The sequence below is a fragment of the Setaria viridis genome, chromosome 2 (assembly GCF_005286985.2).
Source record: "Setaria viridis chromosome 2, Setaria_viridis_v4.0, whole genome shotgun sequence".
In the NCBI taxonomy this organism is placed as follows: domain Eukaryota; kingdom Viridiplantae; phylum Streptophyta; class Magnoliopsida; order Poales; family Poaceae; genus Setaria; species Setaria viridis.
In genome coordinates, this window is record NC_048264.2 from 40,833,227 (window position 1) to 40,853,288 (window position 20,062).

The following is a 20,062-nucleotide window of genomic DNA, read 5'->3' on the forward strand; positions in this document are numbered from 1 at the left end:
CAATAAATCTTGTTTTGTATGCTTGCCTTTACTGCTTATACAGTGACCAGTGCCTAGCAGTTTCATTGGTGAATGATTAAACTAGACCGGTTGCAGCGCACTACTCGCGACGACCCGTGATCTGTCGCTGTTCATTTTTTGCCCTTCGGCCTGCAGCAGCCTAGAAACCCACCGGACAAATAAAAAAATTGCTTCCATTGAGGAATGGTGGAAGAGGTCCCTAGGCGCGGTCATAGCAAAAGATAGAAGATCAACTGCTCCCATTTTAAAATGTACTCAGCTTGGAATATCTGGAAAGAGAGTAACACGAGGGTTTTTCCAAGGAAAGAGTCTGCGCCCGGACCAAGTTTTCTCACTGATCCAAGATGATATCAACGTGAGAAGGAGGGCGTCAGGAAACCCAGGTGTGGGGTTTGAGTATCGAATTAATTAATTATGTTAGTTTTATTTCCAATGCAAGAGACATTTAATTTATGTAATATCAAACTTATTGTAACAGCAAACTTCTATCTCTTTAAATGAATCGGCAATGCTCCTATCTTTTGAGTTCCTCTCTCTCCTTCCTCTTTCCTCCATAAAAATAAGTTCATACCCATTGCTGGCCATGGGCGTTCTCACTCCCGGACACTGAAAATCAATCCCTCTTACTCCTATGTTTTCCTGTCCTATTTTCCCATTCGATTAATCATCCTAAAGGTGCAACTCATCTAGGACGTACGTCCTTGTCATGCGATTGCACAACTCTATTTTCGCAATCTTAGAAACATCAACTAATATTTTTCTTCACTTTTCTCTTCTAAGATTGTCCAATTGTCTTCTAGTTGACTTAAAGTAGTACCTTCAACTCCAAAATTTCCTCTGATTTGCAATCACTCCGGTCACCAATCCTCGAATCCCCAAATTAAATCCAAACAGCCTAATATACGGATAATTACTAGTGTTAAAAAGAACTAGTATAAAAACGTCCGACAGTCAAGATTAATGATATACTACTGACATGTCCAGATGGCTCGCGGCTCGACAGCCCGCCTAGGAGCCCTTTTTGGCCTGGTCCAAGCTCGGCCCGGTACCTCGTGCCGAGCGTGGGCCTCCACTCCAACACGACGGGGGGCACATGCACGGCCCGGTTAAAAGAGAAGGCCCGTAATTGACCCGTTACCTCCTCCCCAATGGCCCAACTCCCGCATAAACTTCAGCCTGGCCTGCTAAATCGTTAACCCTAGGTGCCAATCCCTCTCCCGAGTCCCAATCTCCCTCCCACCACGCCTCCCTCTCGTTGTCTCGCACTCTCACGCCGCGCCTCCGCCAACATGTCGTCACCCTCCCTTCCCCGACACAAAGACGGTGATGTCATGCCTCGCGCTGGCAGTCTCGCCCTCCTGGCTGCTGCCCTTCGCACGCACCGTTGCCCTTCCTTCCCCGACGCGAAGACGGTGAGGTCGCGGTGCTGCACCCTTCTCCTTCGAGGATCCGGCTGCGGCTTCTCCACCAGATCCAAGCGGCCATGGCGTCGGCGCTGTGCTCCCCAGCCTCCCCTCCCTCTAAGTTTTGAGCACTGCGCACGAGTCGCCGAGGTCCGGCCGGCCAAGATTGGGCGGCGTCACCCTCTCCTTCTTCCCTCTATGGGCCAACACGAGCACGCTGTGACAAGCGTGCTCCACGGGGCAGCCCGGCACGAAATGGGCTCGTGGGCCTATGCCTGGGCCGTTGGTGCAGCCCGTGGGCGGGCACGGCCTGGCACAGTGGATGCGTAGTGCCGGGCGAGAGAGAGTGATTTTTGCCCGGAAAGAAGACTCCTCGTAAACCGTGGCCCCACGTATACTGTCAAGTGGGTTCCATAATCCTTTTAAAAAAATTATCAATCACGATTTTTTCCATTATTTGCACTTATATCGAATGAAGAGTATCAAATATATTTAATTATTTCATATATATAAAAATAATAACTAAACTTTGTATACTACGTTCACATGTGGTAGCTCTACTTACTTTTTGGAATTTGCTTTTACTTCATAAACTCGCAAAATATGATCGAATTATTCTTTGATTGCTAATTTTATCTTTTACCCCTACTAAAATCAATAATGAATGTAAGCCAATCCAAAAGTTGGTGCATTCCTAAGAAAAAGTTATTTGTACCTCTTTACTAACGTACATGGGGTTGGCGTGTTCTCAGACTCTGAGCTACTATGGCGATTTACTGTAGCTTTTGAATTTAATTTAATACATTGATGTGATCGATGTTGGTTTGAACATAGTAGGAGCCACTATTTTTTCATTACTACTTTAGGTAAATCTCTTTGGTATAGGCGCGCATAGCGCGCCAATCTGGATAGTTAATTTGAAAGGGGCTCACATAATAAAGAAATTCTCCAAAAATATAAAATAAGTCCTAAAAATACTTTAAACATTAAATCATTTGTATCACATTTTTACCATAAATAACCCTTTTTATATACTACTAAAAAAATTAAATTAACTTTGGGTTTTAAGTATTAGAATTAATTAATTTTTTACCAAATTTAGAAATCGATAGTTTTTTTTTAAAAAATAGATCATCAATTTAGAAAACCAAATCAAATGAGTAAATTACCTTTAGAGTTAAGATTTTTTTTCAAATTTTCATTGCTCAGGCTATTCCTACTTGTTTCTATTGCAAGTTTGCAACTGTTTTGATTTTTTTTAAAAAAATCATTGATGACCATGATTACGCTTGACTATTATTCATTTTTATTATCGAATTTTCCAAAGGGTTTGTCTGGTTTATCCTCTCTCCAATGGAGAATTGGAGGAGATTATTGAATCCCTGAGATAGCAATTGGTGCGTGCACTTATTGTTAATCTCCACAGTACTTCCATATAAAATCAAGACCGTATCCATCACTACTATTTTAGTGCAATTCATATCTTGACCGGAAAAGAAAATTATGAAAGTACAGATTTTTAACCTTCTCAACATACGGTCCTCGATCTTGTACCAAACACTAAAATTCGCAAAACATAAAACTAAAGATGCAAACATGCCTCCGGTGAATCAAACAGATATTACAGAGAGAATAAAGCACAAGACATGTATATTCAAGGCCACGTGTATAGATTGTGTATCAACACCAGTCTCTTCGGGCCTTCCGGCGACTGCCACCACTGCCGGAGCTCGTGCGCGTTGCCGTCTTTGCTCTGGTTCTTCCACAGCACTGCGGATGGTAGGAGGTGCGGCCGCTCCTTGTGCTTGCCGAACAGTGAGTGGCCCATGTCGCGGAACGACAGTGTCGCGGCCGACTTGGCCACGCCGGGGAGCCGATCCTTCATCATCACCTCCCGCAGCTCGAAGTAGTCGATGAAGCCCTTGCAGATGATGTCTCTCTCATGCGCGTACAGGTTCGGCTTCCATGGCTTCAGCTTCTGGAAGAGTTCGTCCATGCGATCCTTCTGGGGCGTCAGGACTTTCCCTAGTGCGTACCTGCCCAAATAGCCCACGGTGTACACGTCCTTCTTCGCCGCCTCTCCGATCGCCGGAGCCAGCGATACATGCGGCGGGTTGAAGAGGAAGGCCGGGAGGTTGAGGTCCCTATTGGTCATCATGTGACGCCCCACGTCCAACGCTATCGACGCACCGAGCGAGTGCCCCGCGAGCCAGACCACGGAGCTGCCGCCATTATTGGGGATGGAGATGGAGCTTAGGAGCTGCCCTACCTTTTCGCGTGCGTGGCGGAAGCGGTGGCACACGTGCTGCTTGTTGAGCAGGATGCAGAGGTTCTGACGCATGTCGGGGCAAATCGTGGGGTCCCGTGGCATGGTGCCGCGGAAGGCGACGACGTAGCTTGGAGCCGACGGGTGGCGGCGCGCCCCCTCCGGCGGCGCGTACTCGAAGACGGCTCCATAGACGTATCCTCTGCCTTCGAAGATCCGCCGGCTGTTCGTGCAGAAGGCGCATTCGCAGTTGAACTCAAGCACGTTATGGCGCTGGAAATGGAAGCTCTCCCACCACGCCGGCGCGAGCGCATCGGGTTTGTCCTCCACCTTCTTGGTTCGATCGCACTCCAGAACGTAAGTGCCTTTAACAAGACAGGCGATAATGCACCGGCAGTGGTCCTTGTCGTCCCTGAGATTATAGAATGAGGTTGATCCGGATCATTAGATTAGAGTTTGTAAATTGCAGTGTGTAAGCATGTGCGCAAGCAATCAGGAGTTATGTTCTGCAAACAAATTGCGGTAAAATAAATCAAGTACAGTCTAGCAGAAATTAAAAAAAATCTTGCTGAAAACCACCAACTTATTATGCCATGCGGTCCTGTCAGCCCTGTGCTATTGACAAAAAAGCGGCATTACCATATCATGGTATCAAGATTATTGTGCCTCTCTTGAGAGTGAATATTGTTTACTTGTTGAAGTCTAAAAGGCGAAAATGGATTTGAGTAATTAAAAGAGAGTGCATACCAGTCAAACTCAATAATGCCAGTTTGGGCCATCATATGCTTTGGTCCATAGACGTCGAACTTGTTTTTGTCATCAGAAAGGCCCATAGTTCAATATGATCCTGCTGAGGATCGGAGGCAACCACAATCGATGGGCAAATGAACAAAGCTAGGAATGCAGAAATGCTGACAAGAATAAGCTAAGCGCGTAGCTATATAGCTAGCTGCTAGCTAGTAGTCGTAGTCGTAGGTGCGCCTCTTCTAGTGCTCGTGTGTTTGATTTGCCATGGAAAACCCGAGCCATGGACGCTGCATTTGTACACACGCGAGCGGGAGTGCAACGAACTTGCGGGGAATTAGAGCGTCTCCAACGAGAGAGTGCAAGAGGGTATTAAACTAGTGAAATTAATATTTTAAGCAATAAGCAGTGTAAAAATATTCTAAATTCTTGGTAAAGAGCTAAACTCGCACATCTCACAAGGCTCTCTAATCCTCTCTCACTGCATGAGCCTTGAGGTGTCCTCTTAGACTAACTTATTTCTTTCTCTTTCCCATAAGCTAGCAGCTTATCTCAAACTGTTGGAGATGATGCTACATCGTACAAGAATTGGGAGTTGAGACCTACTCAAAACGTCCATTCTGTTGACCGACCCCTCGCTACGTTCCATTGCTGAGAATTTTGGAGCTCAGTCACAGGTCACTTCTTGAAACCGACACGCGAGTGTGAAACGACGACCCCAGCAAGAATCACTCGCTCCTCGCAGCCTGTGCTGTGAGCCAAGTCAGCGGAGTGTTGAGCTCTGTTCCGTGGCTCTCCCTGGTCGTCCATGCAGCGCCAGCTGGATCATGTCCATGCACACTCGGCACAGAACTCGACCGACCCGGTCGCTGAAGCAGCCCGTCGTTTGGGCGACGACCCGGCCAGCCCATATGCGCGCCCCGGGTCTCTCGCCCACGCGCGCTATATATGACAACTGACGAATTCGGCACCAGTCACCGCACGTATATATCGCCACGACCGTGCCGGTCGTCCATGTAATTAATTAAGGTCTTATCTTTGATTTGAGTGAGATGGACTAACTCCGCTTGCCGCGCGGTAATTAAGGTCTTATCTGTCTGGATTTTTTTCCAGCTTCATCGGTGAAGCCGTTTTGAAAGAGGAAAAATCTATCACACAACCGGTACCGCGCGACTTTCAGCCCAACGGGCTTTCCGTTCGGCCTTCCGCTAGAAGAGGCCCGTTAAAGGCGACCGTGATGCCGTCTGGCTGAGCTTCAAATAAGCTGCAGCGGCTTATTTGAACAGTAAAAATAGAGAGAAGTAAATAAAAAAAACTGGCTGAACAGCCGCTACTGCTTATTTTGGCTGATTCGAACAGGCCCAAAACAGATTAGCGTCCACTTTCGTGTTTCTAGAACTGACGCTGGGCTTCTCAATCCAGCGTACGACGAGCGGAGCTTGGGGGCGACAGGGTCGATGCCACCGGCGTCCGTGAGCGCCGGAATGGAGGAGGTCGGGGGCTAGCGCTACAGCTGTCGCTGTACGCGCCACCTCTAGGTTTTCAAGCCAGATGCGAGCGAGTGGAAGAGACGGCGGAACGAGGCGGGGGCATCCATGAACACCGGATGGGGGGATTCGTGTGACGGCCACCTCGGGAAGCATGACAGCAGGTGATGGACGCACGGCGGCTCCCGGTGACAAATCGAGGAGAATTTGTCATGCATCCGTATTATTTCCTCTTTGGGATTTTCTTCCTCCGTGCAAGTTTTTCCTTTGCGATGAATTCAAATGGTGATTTTAGGTCTTCATCTTTGCTGCTGTATTGGTAAAAATTTTCCCAATTAATTATGCACTGGACCTATTTGGGAATTAACGTAGGTGCAGCGAGAGTAGTATGAGAGTAGTTCGTCATGCTCGCGCCTTATTCTAGTTGATAGTGGATTAATACTAGTATGACCAGCACAGGATACGTATGTTTACTGAAATTGCAGAGGAGAAATTGTCATACTGCTTGACCGTTTTCTCAGATTTTTTTTAATACAGTCATTGATATTCATATTAAAAATCATATGTATGTCAGATGATTTTTTAGGGCCTTTTTGGTGAGATGCCGTAGGGGTGAGATCGTCACTGGGGACTTCCATTTTCTGGAGTATGATTTTAGGCACATTAGTTTTAGATGTCATGGCAACTTCATTAGATTAGTCTATAGCAACTTATATATAGTGTGCTGTGAAACCCAAACGTACCCATGCTACATGGTCAACTTATGTAGAAAGTTTTTTTGGCGTTCGAGAAGAAGTTGTTTTTTGAAATCATTGCTTCACACGTGATCAGTTCTGTTTTCTAAAATAGACACCAACTACGAAGTGATAGTTTACTCACAAAGTCAAGCTATATTATGTGTCCGTCCTTTTATCATATATTAATTGTAGCAATTTTTGTATCTTTTCTAATTTTAAATTTCATTTCAGCATGGCAAGGAAGTGTAAACATGAAGTTAGTGTATCGGTTGCCTCCCAGGGAGAATGACTAGGTCTACTTCTAGAATGAAAAGGTGTGAGGGAAGCCCAATGGACTTAGAAGTTGTATACATAAATTAGAGGACTAGGCAGCAGGGGCGGAACAAAGATATATTATTTTTCACGAAGAATTGAAAGGAAACCAATACAGTAGGTGATGTAGGTAAAGAGCCAAAGGAAAAGGATGTACTGGAAGAAGACGATAGCGTGAAAAGGTAACTAGATAAGGTAATTGATAAAAAAAATCTACAACTATTTTGTTTTTCACCTCTATTGGGATATATTGTGCTGCAACTTTTTTGGTTAGGGTAACTGATAGAAAAAAATACAACCAGATGGTAGTTCATCAGCAACTTATCTATTTAGTGAAGTGGGTCTAGCGGCAAGTTATGTGTTTAGTGGCTTAGTATAGCAGGGCCAAACAATAATTTGTGTGTTTGTGCAGTGGGTCCAGTGACCCACTGGCAAATTATGTGTTTAGTGGCTTAGTGCAGTGGGTCCAAACATTAACTTGTGTGTTTGTGCAGTGGGTCCAGTAGCAACTTATGCGTAGTGGGTTTTCCAGCACCAGCTTTAAGTGTTTAATGTAGTGATTCCACAATTACATTTTTATTGTCCCACATTTTCCATATGTGTAATTGATGGGGGGATAAGTTTCATATCTAAGTTCTTAGAACATGGACCGATAGCATAGTAGTAAAGTTGTATTCTATTCCCTTTTTATAGGAAAATTGGGGGAAGGAATGTACTCCTAGCATGTATAGTTATTGAAAAATCAACCATGCGGTAACTTATATAGTTTTTTAGAAGTAACTTGCATAATTTTGTACCAACATCCTCTTTTTTATAGTTTTTTAGCAATAACTTGCATAATTTTGTACCAGCATCCTCTTTTTTGTCAACTTGTACAGTCTGATTTCATTCGAGACATAATCTCCACACAGAACTAATGGACCTACTCCTTTTTTAGGATCTGAGGTAAAAAGGCTCACCTAGAAAACTCATCACTATCAATAACAGCCTCAAACAAGATTTCAAAAAAAGTTATTCAGATGTTGGTATTGAAATTGATTTGCTAAACTCTCATCGTAGTAATTTTATTCTGTTCTTTTTTTGCAACATAATTTTATTCTCTTCGTGTACTTCATCTTGCAACACTTTCGTTATTTATAATGGAAGGAAAGTAGGTTTATTAGGGACAATCACCTTAGTACATGTTTTCTTATAGCAAATATTTATAATCCATAATGTTCAATCTAGTCGGTCTTATTGATGCCATTCATTTTCAGCATTATTGTTTGCACAATTGGTGTAGTAAATTGTTCGGCTTCTTTTTTCAACACAATGCATCTCCTAGTACTCTGCCAGGTAGAGTCCTACCCAGGTCTATTTCGATAGCCTAATATTTTTAAGGAAAATAATAGCCTTAAATTGCACTTGCGGTCTTGGGCAGTTGTGAATTTGTTTCGACTTGGGGATAAGCTTAGTCATCATTGGGATTATAACAAGTACTCCTTTGTTTCAAATCGTAGGTCATTTTAGCTTTTCTAGGTTCATATATATTTGTATGCATCTTGACATACACTATATTTAGGTGCATAGCAAAAACTATGCACCTAGAAAAGTCAAAACAACCTACAATTTGGGATGGAGGGAGTAGCATATAATAGCGGCCATAGATAGAAGGGTAGATAGATGTTCAATTCAACAATAAATATCATCATACCTGTTTGGTACTACTATATATACTTACTAGTGTCTAGCAGCACTGTAAGAATGAAAATCGGAGGAATTCCTTTCGTTGCGAGGAATTATAAATCAGTGGTTCTTGTGATGAACACGTGTGTACGTGTAGCAACCTATGAAAAGTTCATTTCTAGGAGCTTAGGCATCAAGTCAGTTCTATAATTTCACTAGAGTCAAGTTCATTAAAGTCTATGCAGTTCATTTTACTTTTCACTATGTAGCAACTTATATAATTTTGTACTAGCAACCCAAATAGTTTTGTATCAGCAACCTATGTAGTTTCAATATGTGGCTACTGGCAACTTATATGGTTTTGTACTAACAACCTATATAGTTCGGCACCAACTTTCTCTTTTATTAAATTGTAAAGTCTATTTTTAATCAAGATTCAACTTAGCCTATTTGTGTGTTACCTTTTCTTTTCAGGATTTGAGGGGGAAAAAAGGCTCATCTAGTAAATTAATAACGATCAAGTTTCGAAGATGATAAAAAAAGAAGTTACTATGGATTTTAGATTTGAAGGTTTATTAACATGACCACCAAATCTTCCATGTGAAAATGTATTTGTATTGTTTTTCTCAATGTTGTTACAACCCACCATTGGAAGGGTCAAAGCTACAAAAGATGCTGCCAGTATAAATTGACACATTGTATCTACATACCACTTGATCCTGTGCACTCTATTTTTACTCAAGATACAATTTGATTACATTAGATTTGTGTCTTTCATGTGGTGATGGAACCTTCTAATATAGCTTGGGTGGACATGTTCCACCACAAGCAATCTAATCAACATAAGTTTAGTAACACTACGTAAGTTGATACATAGTCTCCAACACAAGTTGATATACATAGTTGTCATGTAACATCTGTACAAATTGATACAAAATATCTACATAAGTTGCTAATACCTTTACGCATAAGTTGATAGTAAAATAAAGTTACTACAGAACCTATGGAAAGTGGGTCTTGTTTCGTAGATAAAATCATAAGGAATATAATGGTGAAAATGGATTTGAAAACGAACACTTAATGAAAAAGTTATCACTAATAAAGATGTTGAATAAAGTAAGTGCAATTTCTACCTGCCACGCTATCCCTGTCCTAATCCTCCCACGGGAATTAGTCCACATGGCGACAAAATGCTCACCCTGCTCCTTACGCTCTGCTTGAATGCGCAATTTGGTTGGGTCGTGCAATCGTCTTATGCATGACCGGTCGCGCGTTAGCACGGTCCTTTGGAAGAAGTCCTCCCAAACAGTACCTAAAATATATTTTAAAGCTAGTACAAGTACATATTAATAAAAAATATTAGTACATCATAACCTTCCAACAAAAGGTGTAGGATGCAGTAGGAGCGGACTCAAAAGGACATTTGAGTGATGAGTATACATGGTAAGAGAAATTGTAGATTACAACTGTGAACAAAGAATTGACTGGGGCCTAGACCCTTGCTTGCTTCAATGTAGGTCTGCCACTAATCACTCCATCGGAATTTTTTTGTTTTTTCACCAACGAAGTGTAGGCAGAGCGAGGAGCCTTGGCATATGATAATTGGATCAACAAATGGCAACATGGACAATAACGGTGAAGATTTTAGCGTTGAGTGTTGCTGCTAACTACTCACGGTTGAAGCAAGGTAATTGAAGCATGGTGAATGTCGACATGATGACCATGGTCAAACCTTGGTGGTGAGGAGAGGTGGGTGATTGGATTCGAGGTGATGGAGTAGAGATCTAGATCAAAAAGAATAGGAACTTTGCGGTGGTGGGTGGAGGTGATTAAGCACCTCGTCAAACTCTGGCAAACCAAAGTCGGAGACATTACTAGCGGGATGGATTCGAATGGAGGCGAGCGGATCAAGTCTTTTATTTATTCCCATAGGTTAGTTGCAGCTGGAGATAATGAATTTGAAGTTGAGGGTGACACACGCGTCAAGAATGATGGTGATGGTAGTTAAACGAGCACATACCAAAAAGATACTACTAGATCTAAGGGTAGGGTGGTTCCTCCCACCTCCCTACAATCGGTGAGGTTGGCAAAGGGTGGTCGGCGGGAGTCCTTAACGGACAATCGTTTAAACTGTGACTAGTTAGCAGGAACACTCCGCACTAATTAGAAGCATACATTGGTGTACTTTCAATATTTTATGTAATGGTAAATGTAGGTAAATTTAGATGCATACATGTATACCTTAACTTAGTATTTTCTATATTAACAATGTTAAAAATAAGTAATTTAAAATCATATAATGATACTTTCGAATAATGATAGATGTGGGTAATTTAGATATAGATTTAAGAATTACTTTAAATTATTTTTAATAATGACATATATTGTAATTTATATGCAGATATAGGGGTTACTTTAAATTCTCTTTATAATGGCATATGTTCTAGATGAAGATTAGATTTTTTATTATTATGTTATAATAGCATAGGTGGGTAATTTAGATATAGATTTAACAGGTTACTTTAGACTATTTTTTGAAATAATAATAGATCCAATAGATATGATAATTATTGTCTATCAGAATATATAATGGTTGAATGCTTCTAATTTTTTGTGACATTTTAGGACTTGTCTTTGTTCTTCTAGCGCGTCTATAGTGATGATTAAAATGGAGGCTATGGAAGGAGCTTCTATTAGTAATAGTAGGATAGTTGAAGACGAGCAGTTCACGAGAGGAGAAGGAGAAAATACATACAAGAATATTGAAGAGCTTAACTCTTTGTGGAATATTCAAGTAAGAAGACGTGCCCAGGCTAATGTAGCAAACGATATGATCATTATGATCATTGTTGCATTTCTTGATAAATGAAAGCACGGTATACAACTGTATTTTACAAATATAAAAGGAAATCGTGATGAATTAATGTAGAAATTCTGCTCTAAGTTAGTTTCCAACTTCAAGAATTCGAGAGCATATATAGTACGTAGCAGTTTATGCTTGGTATCTGTATCTTTTTGTGCTCAAGTTGAGCCCTCCGTCCGGCTTCCGCCAGTGCTTGAGCTTGTGCGCGTGACAAGGACAGGTGGTCTTCGTTGAGTTCTTCCACAGCCTCACCGACGGCAGAAGGTGTGGCTGTACTCTCGGCACCTCCTCGTCGTCCTCAACGCTCTGACCCTAGGTGTCGTTGCGCCGCACCCGCACGGACTGGGCCACCATGTCACGGAACGAGTGCCTCATCCCTAACCTGGCTAGCGGCTGTAAGATTCCGGGGGCACTCCGCCATCATCTTCGCCTCCCGCTCGAAGTGGTCGATGTAGCCCTGGCAGATCTTGTCGTCCTTGTGCACGTATAGTTCCGGCACCCACGGCCTCAGCTTCCGGAACAGGGCCTCCATTGTCTTCTTGTGGGGCCTCATGGCCGTGTGGGCAACTGCGGCCCCCTTCACCACGCACTTGGCGCGGCACCAGTCAAGCTTGGCCACCTCCGACATGTGCAGCTAGCGCGGTGGCGACAGGCGCCAGCGATACGTGCGGCGGGTTGAAGAGGAAGGTCGGGAGGTTGAGCGGCGCCCTACGGATCACCAGGTCGCGCCCCACGTCCAGCGCCACCGACGCGCCAAGCGAGTGCCCCGCAAGCCACACGACGCCGCCGCTTCCGCTGATGCCGGTGGCCTCCAGGAGGAGCTCCGCGACATGCTCGCATGCCTTGCGGAAGCGAATGCATGTGTCCTGCAGGTTGAGGATGATGCTGATGTCGTCTTTGATATCCGGAATCACCCGTAGTTTGGTGCCCCGGAAGGCAACAATGAAGTGTGGAGGTGGAGCCGGAGGCTGGTGGCGGCGGCGCGCGCCCTCCGGCGGCGGCGCCGGCGGCGGCACGTGCTCGAAGATGGCGCCATATATAGATGAAGGGCCTGTTAGCTTCATAGTGGCAGAAGACACACTTGCAAAAGTTATCGCACAGGAGGCTTCTATGCAGGCGCAGGTGGAAGCTCCTCCACCACGCCGGCGCGCGCGCCCCGGGTGTGTCCTGCCTCCCCTTGGTTCGATCGCTCTCCAGAATGTAAGTGGCTCTCACAAAGGCAGGCGGTGATGCACCGACGGTGGCCCTCGTTGCCCCTGAAATCATAATAAGGTTGTTGATCCAGATTAGTGTTGTTTGTGAAATGAAAAACTTATCCAGAGTACTTGCATTGTTCTAAAAGTCTCGAAAAATATATATTGAGGTTGCGGGCGTGCATATATATATACCTACCAGTCAATCTCAGAAATATGCTTGGGTCCGGACTTGTCGAAGCATTCCTTGTCTGAATCTGAACCCATTGTTCGATTCAGTGCGATCGAGCCGAGATGATCGGACGCAGCGGCGGTGATGGCCAGCCGGCAACAACAACTAACCGGCAAAATGATCAATGAGGCGGCAATGCAGCAGAGCAAGCGTAACTAAAAATCCTCGGAGCAAAAACAAACAAAAGAAAAACGGATTAGTAAAGATTTGGTAGTCCAAGAGTAGCCGTAATTAAGATAATTACCACAAAATCTGTTTATTAAACAACTATATCGACGCTGTTACCGCAGGCAGCTTCAGGTTTCTTTTTTTTGAAAAAAAAATCCCGCGTTGGAAAGAGGCCGAAGAGAGCCCAGTAGCCTCTTTAACGGCCCGTATAAATTGGGCCGGATGCAAATACCACAAGCTCAGCCCGTTAAACCCGTGCGATACATTATTGACATGGATGACTCGAGGAAGATGTAGAATAAAGTAACGCGGCTGTCTCTTCCATTTGGACCTCTGCATTCTCCCAATCTCCCATCCATCGGCAGCGTCTTCATTACCATTCAAAACGCATTAAGTCTCTTTAGTTAGTTGCTAAACCCGGTTGTTTGCTAGTTAATTGTTTCTAGTGCTGGCCGGCGTCGCCAAGATCAGCCTTGCATAGTTTATTACTACTTACCCTCGCTAGAACGGCTTCTCCAAAGTCCTCTGAAATACACCATCTCCTTCCTGATCGGCTTGCTGTTCTTCACACGAGAAACCCAAGGGAGGCCTGCTCCGTCTCTTTCTCTGGGGACGACAAGATGAACAATCTTCTCACGGTATGTTCAGTTCCTTCTTCCAAGATTATCTCTTCCCTTGTTTTGTATCTTTTATTTCTATTTTCGTTCTCAGCAGCTAGACTTATGGAAACAGTGATTTCGTCATGCTCAGAATATCTGATTTTGAAGCCTAACTGGCTTTCTTGTTGGGATAAACTGTAACTGTAAAGACCGAGATACCAAATTCAGTGCTGAATCTGTACTAACTGTTGGAACCGCTGTGGGTTCTGTCAATTCGATGATAGGATTCCTTTGAAAGGGACGAGAAGCCGGAAAGGGAGAGGGACGTTGAGATGGGGAATCGAAATCCGAAGGACAAAACGGATTATGGTCTCAAGGACTTCTATGAAGAGGTTTGGTCTTCAGTTTATAATGGAAGCCCAAAAGTGCAGATCTGAATTTTATTTTTCCCTCAACCATTCTTATATGCAGTTTGGTAGTGGTTTTCGTTAAATTATGCAGAGATAGCTTTTCATATTTCTTACAAGGAGTTTTTTCTTGTGTTAGGTCAAAGAGATTGAAATGCTGTTGGATAAGATGTCCAAAATAGTTCACAAGCTTCAGGTAACTAATCCTCGTCATTCAGGTTTGAACCATTATGCAGACAACTAAGGCGTCTTTCTTGCTAACCTGCAGGAAGCTAATGAGGAGTCAAAGTCAGTCACCAAGGCGTCTGCAATGAAAGGTGCAAACTTCACTTGTTGAAAAAGACTAATATATTCATTTCTTAACAGGATGATCTAACTGAAACATTTGTCTGAAATAACGCACCTTCCAGCGATCAAAGGGCGCATGGAGAAAGACATTGATGAAGTAGGGAAGATCGCACGCAGCGTAAAAGTCAAGTTGGAACAAATGGACAGAAATGTACCGATGTTAACCTGATCATACCTTCGTATGTGATTAACCTGATGTTCGTCAGGGCTCATTCTCCTTTTCGGTTTGCAGAATCTTGAGAACAGAAAGAAGCCAGGGTGTGGGAAGGGCACGAGCGTAGATCGATCAAGGATGTCAATGACCATGTAAGATCTTCATGCATTTGTTGTGCATATGTAAAGCATCTAGAGTGGTCCGGATCAACTGAATACTTCTAAGCACTAGCTAGTTGCTGCTTACCATAAAACTAAGAAGTTACAAAATTTAAACAGGTTTGCTGTTTTTAACCCTCCAATCATCACATATATTTATCACTTTCTCAAGACCTTTGGTAAGCTTATCAGTTAGTCCGTAATATTTTGGATTTGGACAGAGATTAGTAGCTTAATGTACGGCATATATTACTTGTTCAATATATCAAAAAAAATTTGCTTCACGGACAAAAGCTTAACTTTTCTCACAGCACATTGAAGAAGAAGATGAAAGAAAGAATGAACGATTTCCAGGTGCAATTGCCTTACTCCCTTCATCTTCTATATAAAAATAAAATTAAAAATTTGGCATCACATCATTAAGTATCTGTAACAGAATCTAAGGCAAACCATACAAGAAGAGTACCGAGAAGTTGTAGAGAGGAGGATCTTCACAGGTAAGAAAAATCTTCCATTGTTCTCTTTGACCATCATTTTGGTTTGAGTTATCTTGTGAACATATATTTACAAACCTCAATCTTGAACTTGAGCAGTCACGGGTACAAAGCCTTCTGAAGAGGTGAGGGTGCTGGTTCTACTAAACTAGGTACAGTGAATGCTAACCTTTTCTGATCATAATTTTGGCACAATGATTAGGTAATCGACCGCCTCATTGAGACTGGCAGCAGTGAGCAGATCTTTGAGAGAGCAATTCAGGGGACTGGCCGAGGGCAGGTCAGTTAGCACTAAAGCTTAATTGATTTCAGTTAAAAGACAAACTGTTCCTCTCAGTTGGTTAACTATTCTTGCTTCGTGTTTCATAAATTGCACTTGAGGTATAGATTCTTGCAACAATTGAAGAAATTCAGGAACGTCACGATGCAGTCATGGAGATTGAGAAAAGGCTTCTTGAACTGCAACAGGTAATTTTGGCAAGATTGTATCCCAAATTCCCCTTGATCACTAAACCATGGCATGTACTGTTTCTTTTCAGATTTTTGCAGACATGGCAGCACTCGTTGATGCACAAGGAGAGATTCTAGACAATATTGAAAATCAGGTTTGTCACTGATGTTTTTTCTCTGATTAATCTTTTCCTAATCTGAGTCACGGAAAAACCTCAGATTTTCGTCAGTGTTACTGGAAATTCTGCCATGCTTGGTAGCTGATGCCTTTCAACTGTCAGGTTCAAAATGCTGTAAACCATGTGGTAACTGGTACTGAAGCGCTACGCACCGCAAAGAGCCTGCAGAAGAAATCGAGGAAGTGCATGTTGATTGCAATTATCCTTCTGCTAGTAATTGCTGTCATCGTTGTCCTTTCCATTTTAAAGCCTTGGGCTAAGTAAAGGAGGGAGAAGAAAACGAGCAATATATATACTACTATCTTCTGTTGCATGTTTTGCAAAACTAGGCTACTACAGTTCTTTTAAGTTGCGACCACCTCTCTTGGCTATATCACTCAGAAAAGCCGTATTTATGTACTTAAAAAAGCGTCATGAAGGCCAAAAAACTTTACCGTGGATGTAGATTATTGAAAACCAAATGAGGTTTCAGTTTATCATGCTGGTTTTCTTTTTCTGAAATGAAAACTAGGTGCAGTTGCTTGGAGGTCGACCTGAAAAGTGAAAACTGTACTGCCCTCATAAAAGCTTGGCATTCTTTTCTGTATCCCAACATGCTGTGTAAGGATGCCCGTGATCCACCAGGACGCGGTTGGTGACCACGACCCCACCTTTCCAAGCACCAAAGGATGGCCCCGCGTTCTGGGCGCTAGGCCGCACGATCTACGCCCTGGGCTGCCACCCGGTATGCCGGCGCTTCAGGGAAGGCAAGCAGCCCGGTTGCTTCGAGAGGCTCGGCCCCGAGCCGCGGCCCGGCCGTGGAAAGTGGCAGTGGGAGGTTCTCCCGTCGCCGCCGTTCAAGCTGGGCGGCGTACTGTCCCACGCCGTGCACCCGGACGCCGCCACCGTCTTCCTGTCCGTGGACAAGGCCGGGACCTTCTGTTCAGCAAGGGGACCGTGGAGCCCGCCTGCAAGTACGGGAAGGACCTTCTGTTCAGCAAGGGGTTGAAGAGACATCTCGAGGCCAACCTCACCTACATGGGCAACGCCGAGTTCTGTCTGCAGGAGACCTTGGCGCCGGAGGGCGAGAGCATGGCCTCGACCTTCGGTCTCAAGGTGAGGATGCTGCTTCGCGTGGTTACATTCCGAGTCAAGTACTCCGGCGACGGTGAGCTTTGCGCTGTGAAGAGGAGGGCTAGAGTCTACAAGCTGCCTCGCCTCTCATCAGAACGCCAACCTTTTGGCTTCTGGATTTAATAATCATCAAGTGAAGAAGCGTGTTCCTCCAATATTGTGAAGAAGAGGAGCATGGTATGCTACTGCAAGTGCAGGTTTTCGAGGACTGTGTATTCGACAATTAATTGAACTGCAACATAATTTCTTGAAATTCATGACCTCAGTGTGTATGCACGTACTGCAAATCGAGTTTTGTTTTGGAGCACAAGACTGTGAATCAAATGATTTATTCAATTTCAATTGATAAATAATCGTAAAGGTTGACCTAATAATACTTTCAACCCAACGGATTGTTCCAGTAGGCATACACTCATGCAACTCCTCGATTCATATACATGCAGCTAGGCGATTGATTGATTCGTGCACGCCCATCACAATGCAATTTGTACTGTAAAGAGCATCTTCCCGTATAGCTGATGATCTGAGGCCATTTTATTATTTTCATTTATTTTATTAGAGCCTTCGTCCTCTCTCAATCCTCATCAAATCCTGGATTTGGCAACAACTTGAAGGCTACTACCACCATTTCCAGATGCAGGATACGAGTCCTTGAACTGATCCTCAGTAACTCCTGCAAGCACACATCCAAACAGATTACTCCATCAAAATTATTTCAAGATAAAACTAATTTCAAATAACACTGGAGTTTCGGCAAATGAATTTCACTGGCATGACTGCACGAGCAACTTGCCTTTGCCCATGGCGGCGGTGGAGGATATGCCACCCTGCACGGTCTTGAGCACCCTGTCGTAGAAGTTGGCGCCCGACCACTTCTGGTGCTCCAGCGTCTCCACCCCGTTGATCCTCTCCTCCCTCTGGATCCTCTCCACGTAGGCCAGCATGCCCCGCCGCGCGAAGTCCCGGGCGAACGTGTCGGTGACGAGCGCGTCGGCGTGGAACCCGGCGAGCGTGATGAACTGCCAGACGTAGCCGAGCCGCGCGACGCGCGGGATGAACGCCGACATCTCGCCGTCCGTCATCCCGGACGCGTCCCAGTTGAAGGACGGTGAGAGGTTGTATGCCAGCATGACCTCGGGGCACGCCGCCTTGACGCCCTCCGCGAAGGCCGTGCACTCGGCCACGTTGGGGCTCGACGTCTCCATCCAGAGCACGTCGGCGTGCGGCGCGAAGGCGCGGCCACGGACCACGGCCGCCGCCACGGAGCCCCGGAAGCGGTAGAACCCTTCCCTGGTCCGGGGAAGGTCCCAGTCCCAGAACACGGACGCGACGCCGAGGCGCGCCGCGACGTCGCGCGCCTGCTCGTTGGACACGCACCTATCGTAGCTGGTGGCGGCGTCCCACTCCTGGAGCTTTCGCTGCTTCTCCTGTTCGGTGGCGTTCAGCCCCGCGATGGCGTCCCTGACGCAGTCGGAGAAGGTCTTGAGCTGCGCCGCGGCCAGCCACTCGTCCTCGATGGCCTGGAGCTCCCGGCCGGTCTTGCCGGCCGCCATGCCGTCGGAGAGAACGGCGGCGAGGCTCCGTCCCCTGAGGCCCGGGTTGGTGGCGCCGAGGATGAACTGGTGGTCCCGCGCGTCGACGTTGGTCTGGATGAGCGTGGCGGCGACGGCGTCGGAGCGCGCGACGAGGACGGTCTCGACGCCCATGACGTCGAACTGGAGCCGCGCGGCGACGAGGCGGTTGACGTGCTCGGACACCGCGACGAGCACCTTCCCGGCCATGTGGCCGCACTTCTTGGTGACGGACGACTGGTCCTCGAGGTGGACCCCGGCGGCCCCGCGCTCGACGAAGAGCTTGCAGAGCTTGACGGTGGCGGTGGCGCCGCCGAAGCCGGTGTCTCCGTCGGCGATGATGGGCTTGAGGAAGTCGACGTAGGACGCGCGCGCCCGCTCGGCGCGGGGCAGCGACATGCGCGCCTCCCGCTGCTTGCGGTCGTGGTAGAGCTGCGCGAAGAAGAGGTGCTCCACCTTGTTGGGCACGGTGTCGTAGGGGTAGTCGGCGAGGTCCGGGCCGGGCTCGTTGGTGGAGGTGTGCGTGGAGGAGCACTGCCACCCGGAGACGTAGATGGTGTCGAGGTGCTTGGCCATCATGGTCACCTGGACGGGGTCCAGCGCGCCGAAGGTGCGGGACGCGGTGCCGGCGGCCTGGTGCGCCCTGAGCGTGCGCCACAGCTTCTTGGCCATCTCCCCCGAGGCGTAGCTCTGCCGGAGCGTGCCGCGGAGGAGGACGACGTCGCGGGCGGCGTAGGGGCGCTTGGTCAGACGGAACCGCTCCGTGCCCCACCACGACTCCACCTCCGCTACCTCCGCCTCGAACCTCCCTTCCTCCTCCATGATCTGCACGTGTCCAGACACGACGAAAAGCAAGTTTACCATGAGATCACATGCAGAAACAGTTGAAAATGGAATGCAGTAGCATGGCGAGTCGATCGAGAAACCGACCAGGGAAGGCACGGAGAACGGCGACGCCATGGCTGGTAGCGACGGTGCAGAGGTACACGAATCAAGACACGCGCGCTTGGAGATGGATGATAAGGAGTTGCAAGTGCGAGCGTGCCTTGGTTGCTTGTATCGGCTGGGACGATCCTGCCGAATTTATAGTCAGCGGTGTGTACGTACGCCTGGAGGAGCGCTCGCAGAATCATGCATGCAACTTGAACGTAACGTGTAGGCTTCCAACTTCCGATCCTTATCGTCTGGTGCAGTTGGGAGAGTTGCAACGGGGAGTGATGGCCGACACGTACGTCGCCTGATCGGTTTCGCATGGGGACAAAAACTTGCTTCGCGCGCACCACACTCGAACGTTTTGTAAGGTTGCGGCGGTTAGCGCTAGCTGGACACTCTCGCACACTGCAGCCGAGAGCGGTTGCGTGCGTGCTCCTCCAATCCGATCGTTTTGCGTAAACTGAACTGCGACCAGTGAGCTAATGGACACTGGAAGATTTTTTTTTTTTCACGCATCGTGCACTACAGTAGAAACGATTTGTGCTGGTCCACAAAAATTATAGTG

The 20,062-nt window shown here is 46.0% G+C and overlaps 4 protein-coding genes across 4 annotated transcripts; 1 reads left to right on the top strand and 3 right to left on the bottom strand.

The window, feature by feature from the left end:
- Positions 1-2,908: 2,908 nt before the first annotated feature.
- On the bottom strand, positions 2,909-4,921 carry LOC117846217 (GDSL esterase/lipase At4g10955). The gene is made up of 2 exons (XM_034727345.2): positions 4,438-4,921; positions 2,909-4,102 (listed from the first exon to the last, which is right to left on the bottom strand). The coding sequence occupies exons 1-2, from the start codon at positions 4,521-4,523 to the stop codon at positions 3,079-3,081; spliced, it is 1,110 nt and encodes a 369-aa protein (XP_034583236.1). The 5' UTR covers positions 4,524-4,921; the 3' UTR covers positions 2,909-3,078.
- Positions 4,922-12,103: 7,182 nt separating this feature from the next.
- On the bottom strand, positions 12,104-12,958 carry LOC140221950 (GDSL esterase/lipase At4g10955-like). Its single transcript, XM_072291905.1, has 3 exons — positions 12,891-12,958; positions 12,613-12,754; positions 12,104-12,364 (listed from the first exon to the last, which is right to left on the bottom strand). Exons 1-3 carry the CDS (start codon positions 12,956-12,958, stop codon positions 12,104-12,106), a joined length of 471 nt encoding a protein of 156 aa, XP_072148006.1.
- Positions 12,959-13,434: 476 nt separating this feature from the next.
- On the top strand, positions 13,435-16,359 carry LOC117842706 (syntaxin-132). The gene is made up of 13 exons (XM_034723209.2): positions 13,435-13,729; positions 13,975-14,082; positions 14,237-14,293; positions 14,366-14,414; positions 14,508-14,596; positions 14,678-14,751; positions 15,069-15,111; positions 15,194-15,254; positions 15,351-15,376; positions 15,454-15,531; positions 15,639-15,719; positions 15,791-15,856; positions 15,983-16,359. Exons 1-13 carry the CDS (start codon positions 13,712-13,714, stop codon positions 16,142-16,144), a joined length of 912 nt encoding a protein of 303 aa, XP_034579100.1. The 5' UTR covers positions 13,435-13,711; the 3' UTR covers positions 16,145-16,359.
- A 947-nt stretch (positions 16,360-17,306) lies between these two features.
- LOC117842705 (isocitrate lyase) lies at positions 17,307-19,679 on the bottom strand. The gene is made up of 3 exons (XM_034723208.1): positions 19,495-19,679; positions 17,787-19,389; positions 17,307-17,666 (listed from the first exon to the last, which is right to left on the bottom strand). Exons 1-3 carry the CDS (start codon positions 19,522-19,524, stop codon positions 17,578-17,580), a joined length of 1,722 nt encoding a protein of 573 aa, XP_034579099.1. The 5' UTR covers positions 19,525-19,679; the 3' UTR covers positions 17,307-17,577.
- Between the last annotated feature and the right edge of the window lie 383 nt (positions 19,680-20,062).

Excerpts from the sequence above, each read along its gene's own strand:
- LOC117842705 (XM_034723208.1), bottom strand. The coding sequence starts at position 19,524 with ATGGCGTCGCCGTTCTCCGTGCCTTCCCTG. Across the intron at positions 19,390-19,494 it reads CGTTCTCCGTGCCTTCCCTG|ATCATGGAGGAGGAAGGGAG; the intron begins GTCGGTTTCTCG and ends GGACACGTGCAG. Across the intron at positions 17,667-17,786 it reads CACCGCCGCCATGGGCAAAG|GAGTTACTGAGGATCAGTTC; the intron begins GCAAGTTGCTCG and ends GTGTGCTTGCAG.
- LOC117842706 (XM_034723209.2), top strand. Across the intron at positions 14,083-14,236 it reads TCAAGGACTTCTATGAAGAG|GTCAAAGAGATTGAAATGCT; the intron begins GTTTGGTCTTCA and ends TTCTTGTGTTAG. Across the intron at positions 14,597-14,677 it reads TGGAACAAATGGACAGAAAT|AATCTTGAGAACAGAAAGAA; the intron begins GTACCGATGTTA and ends TTCGGTTTGCAG.
- LOC117846217 (XM_034727345.2), bottom strand. The coding sequence starts at position 4,523 with ATGGGCCTTTCTGATGACAAAAACAAGTTCGACGTCTATGGACCAAAG. Across the intron at positions 4,103-4,437 it reads GGCATTATTGAGTTTGACTG|GGACGACAAGGACCACTGCC; the intron begins GTATGCACTCTC and ends CTATAATCTCAG.
- LOC140221950 (XM_072291905.1), bottom strand. The coding sequence starts at position 12,958 with ATGGGTTCAGATTCAGACAAGGAATGCTTCGACAAGTCCGGACCCAAG. Across the intron at positions 12,755-12,890 it reads CATATTTCTGAGATTGACTG|GGGCAACGAGGGCCACCGTC; the intron begins GTAGGTATATAT and ends TTATGATTTCAG. Across the intron at positions 12,365-12,612 it reads AGGAGCTTCCACCTGCGCCT|GACACATGCATTCGCTTCCG; the intron begins GCATAGAAGCCT and ends CTCAACCTGCAG.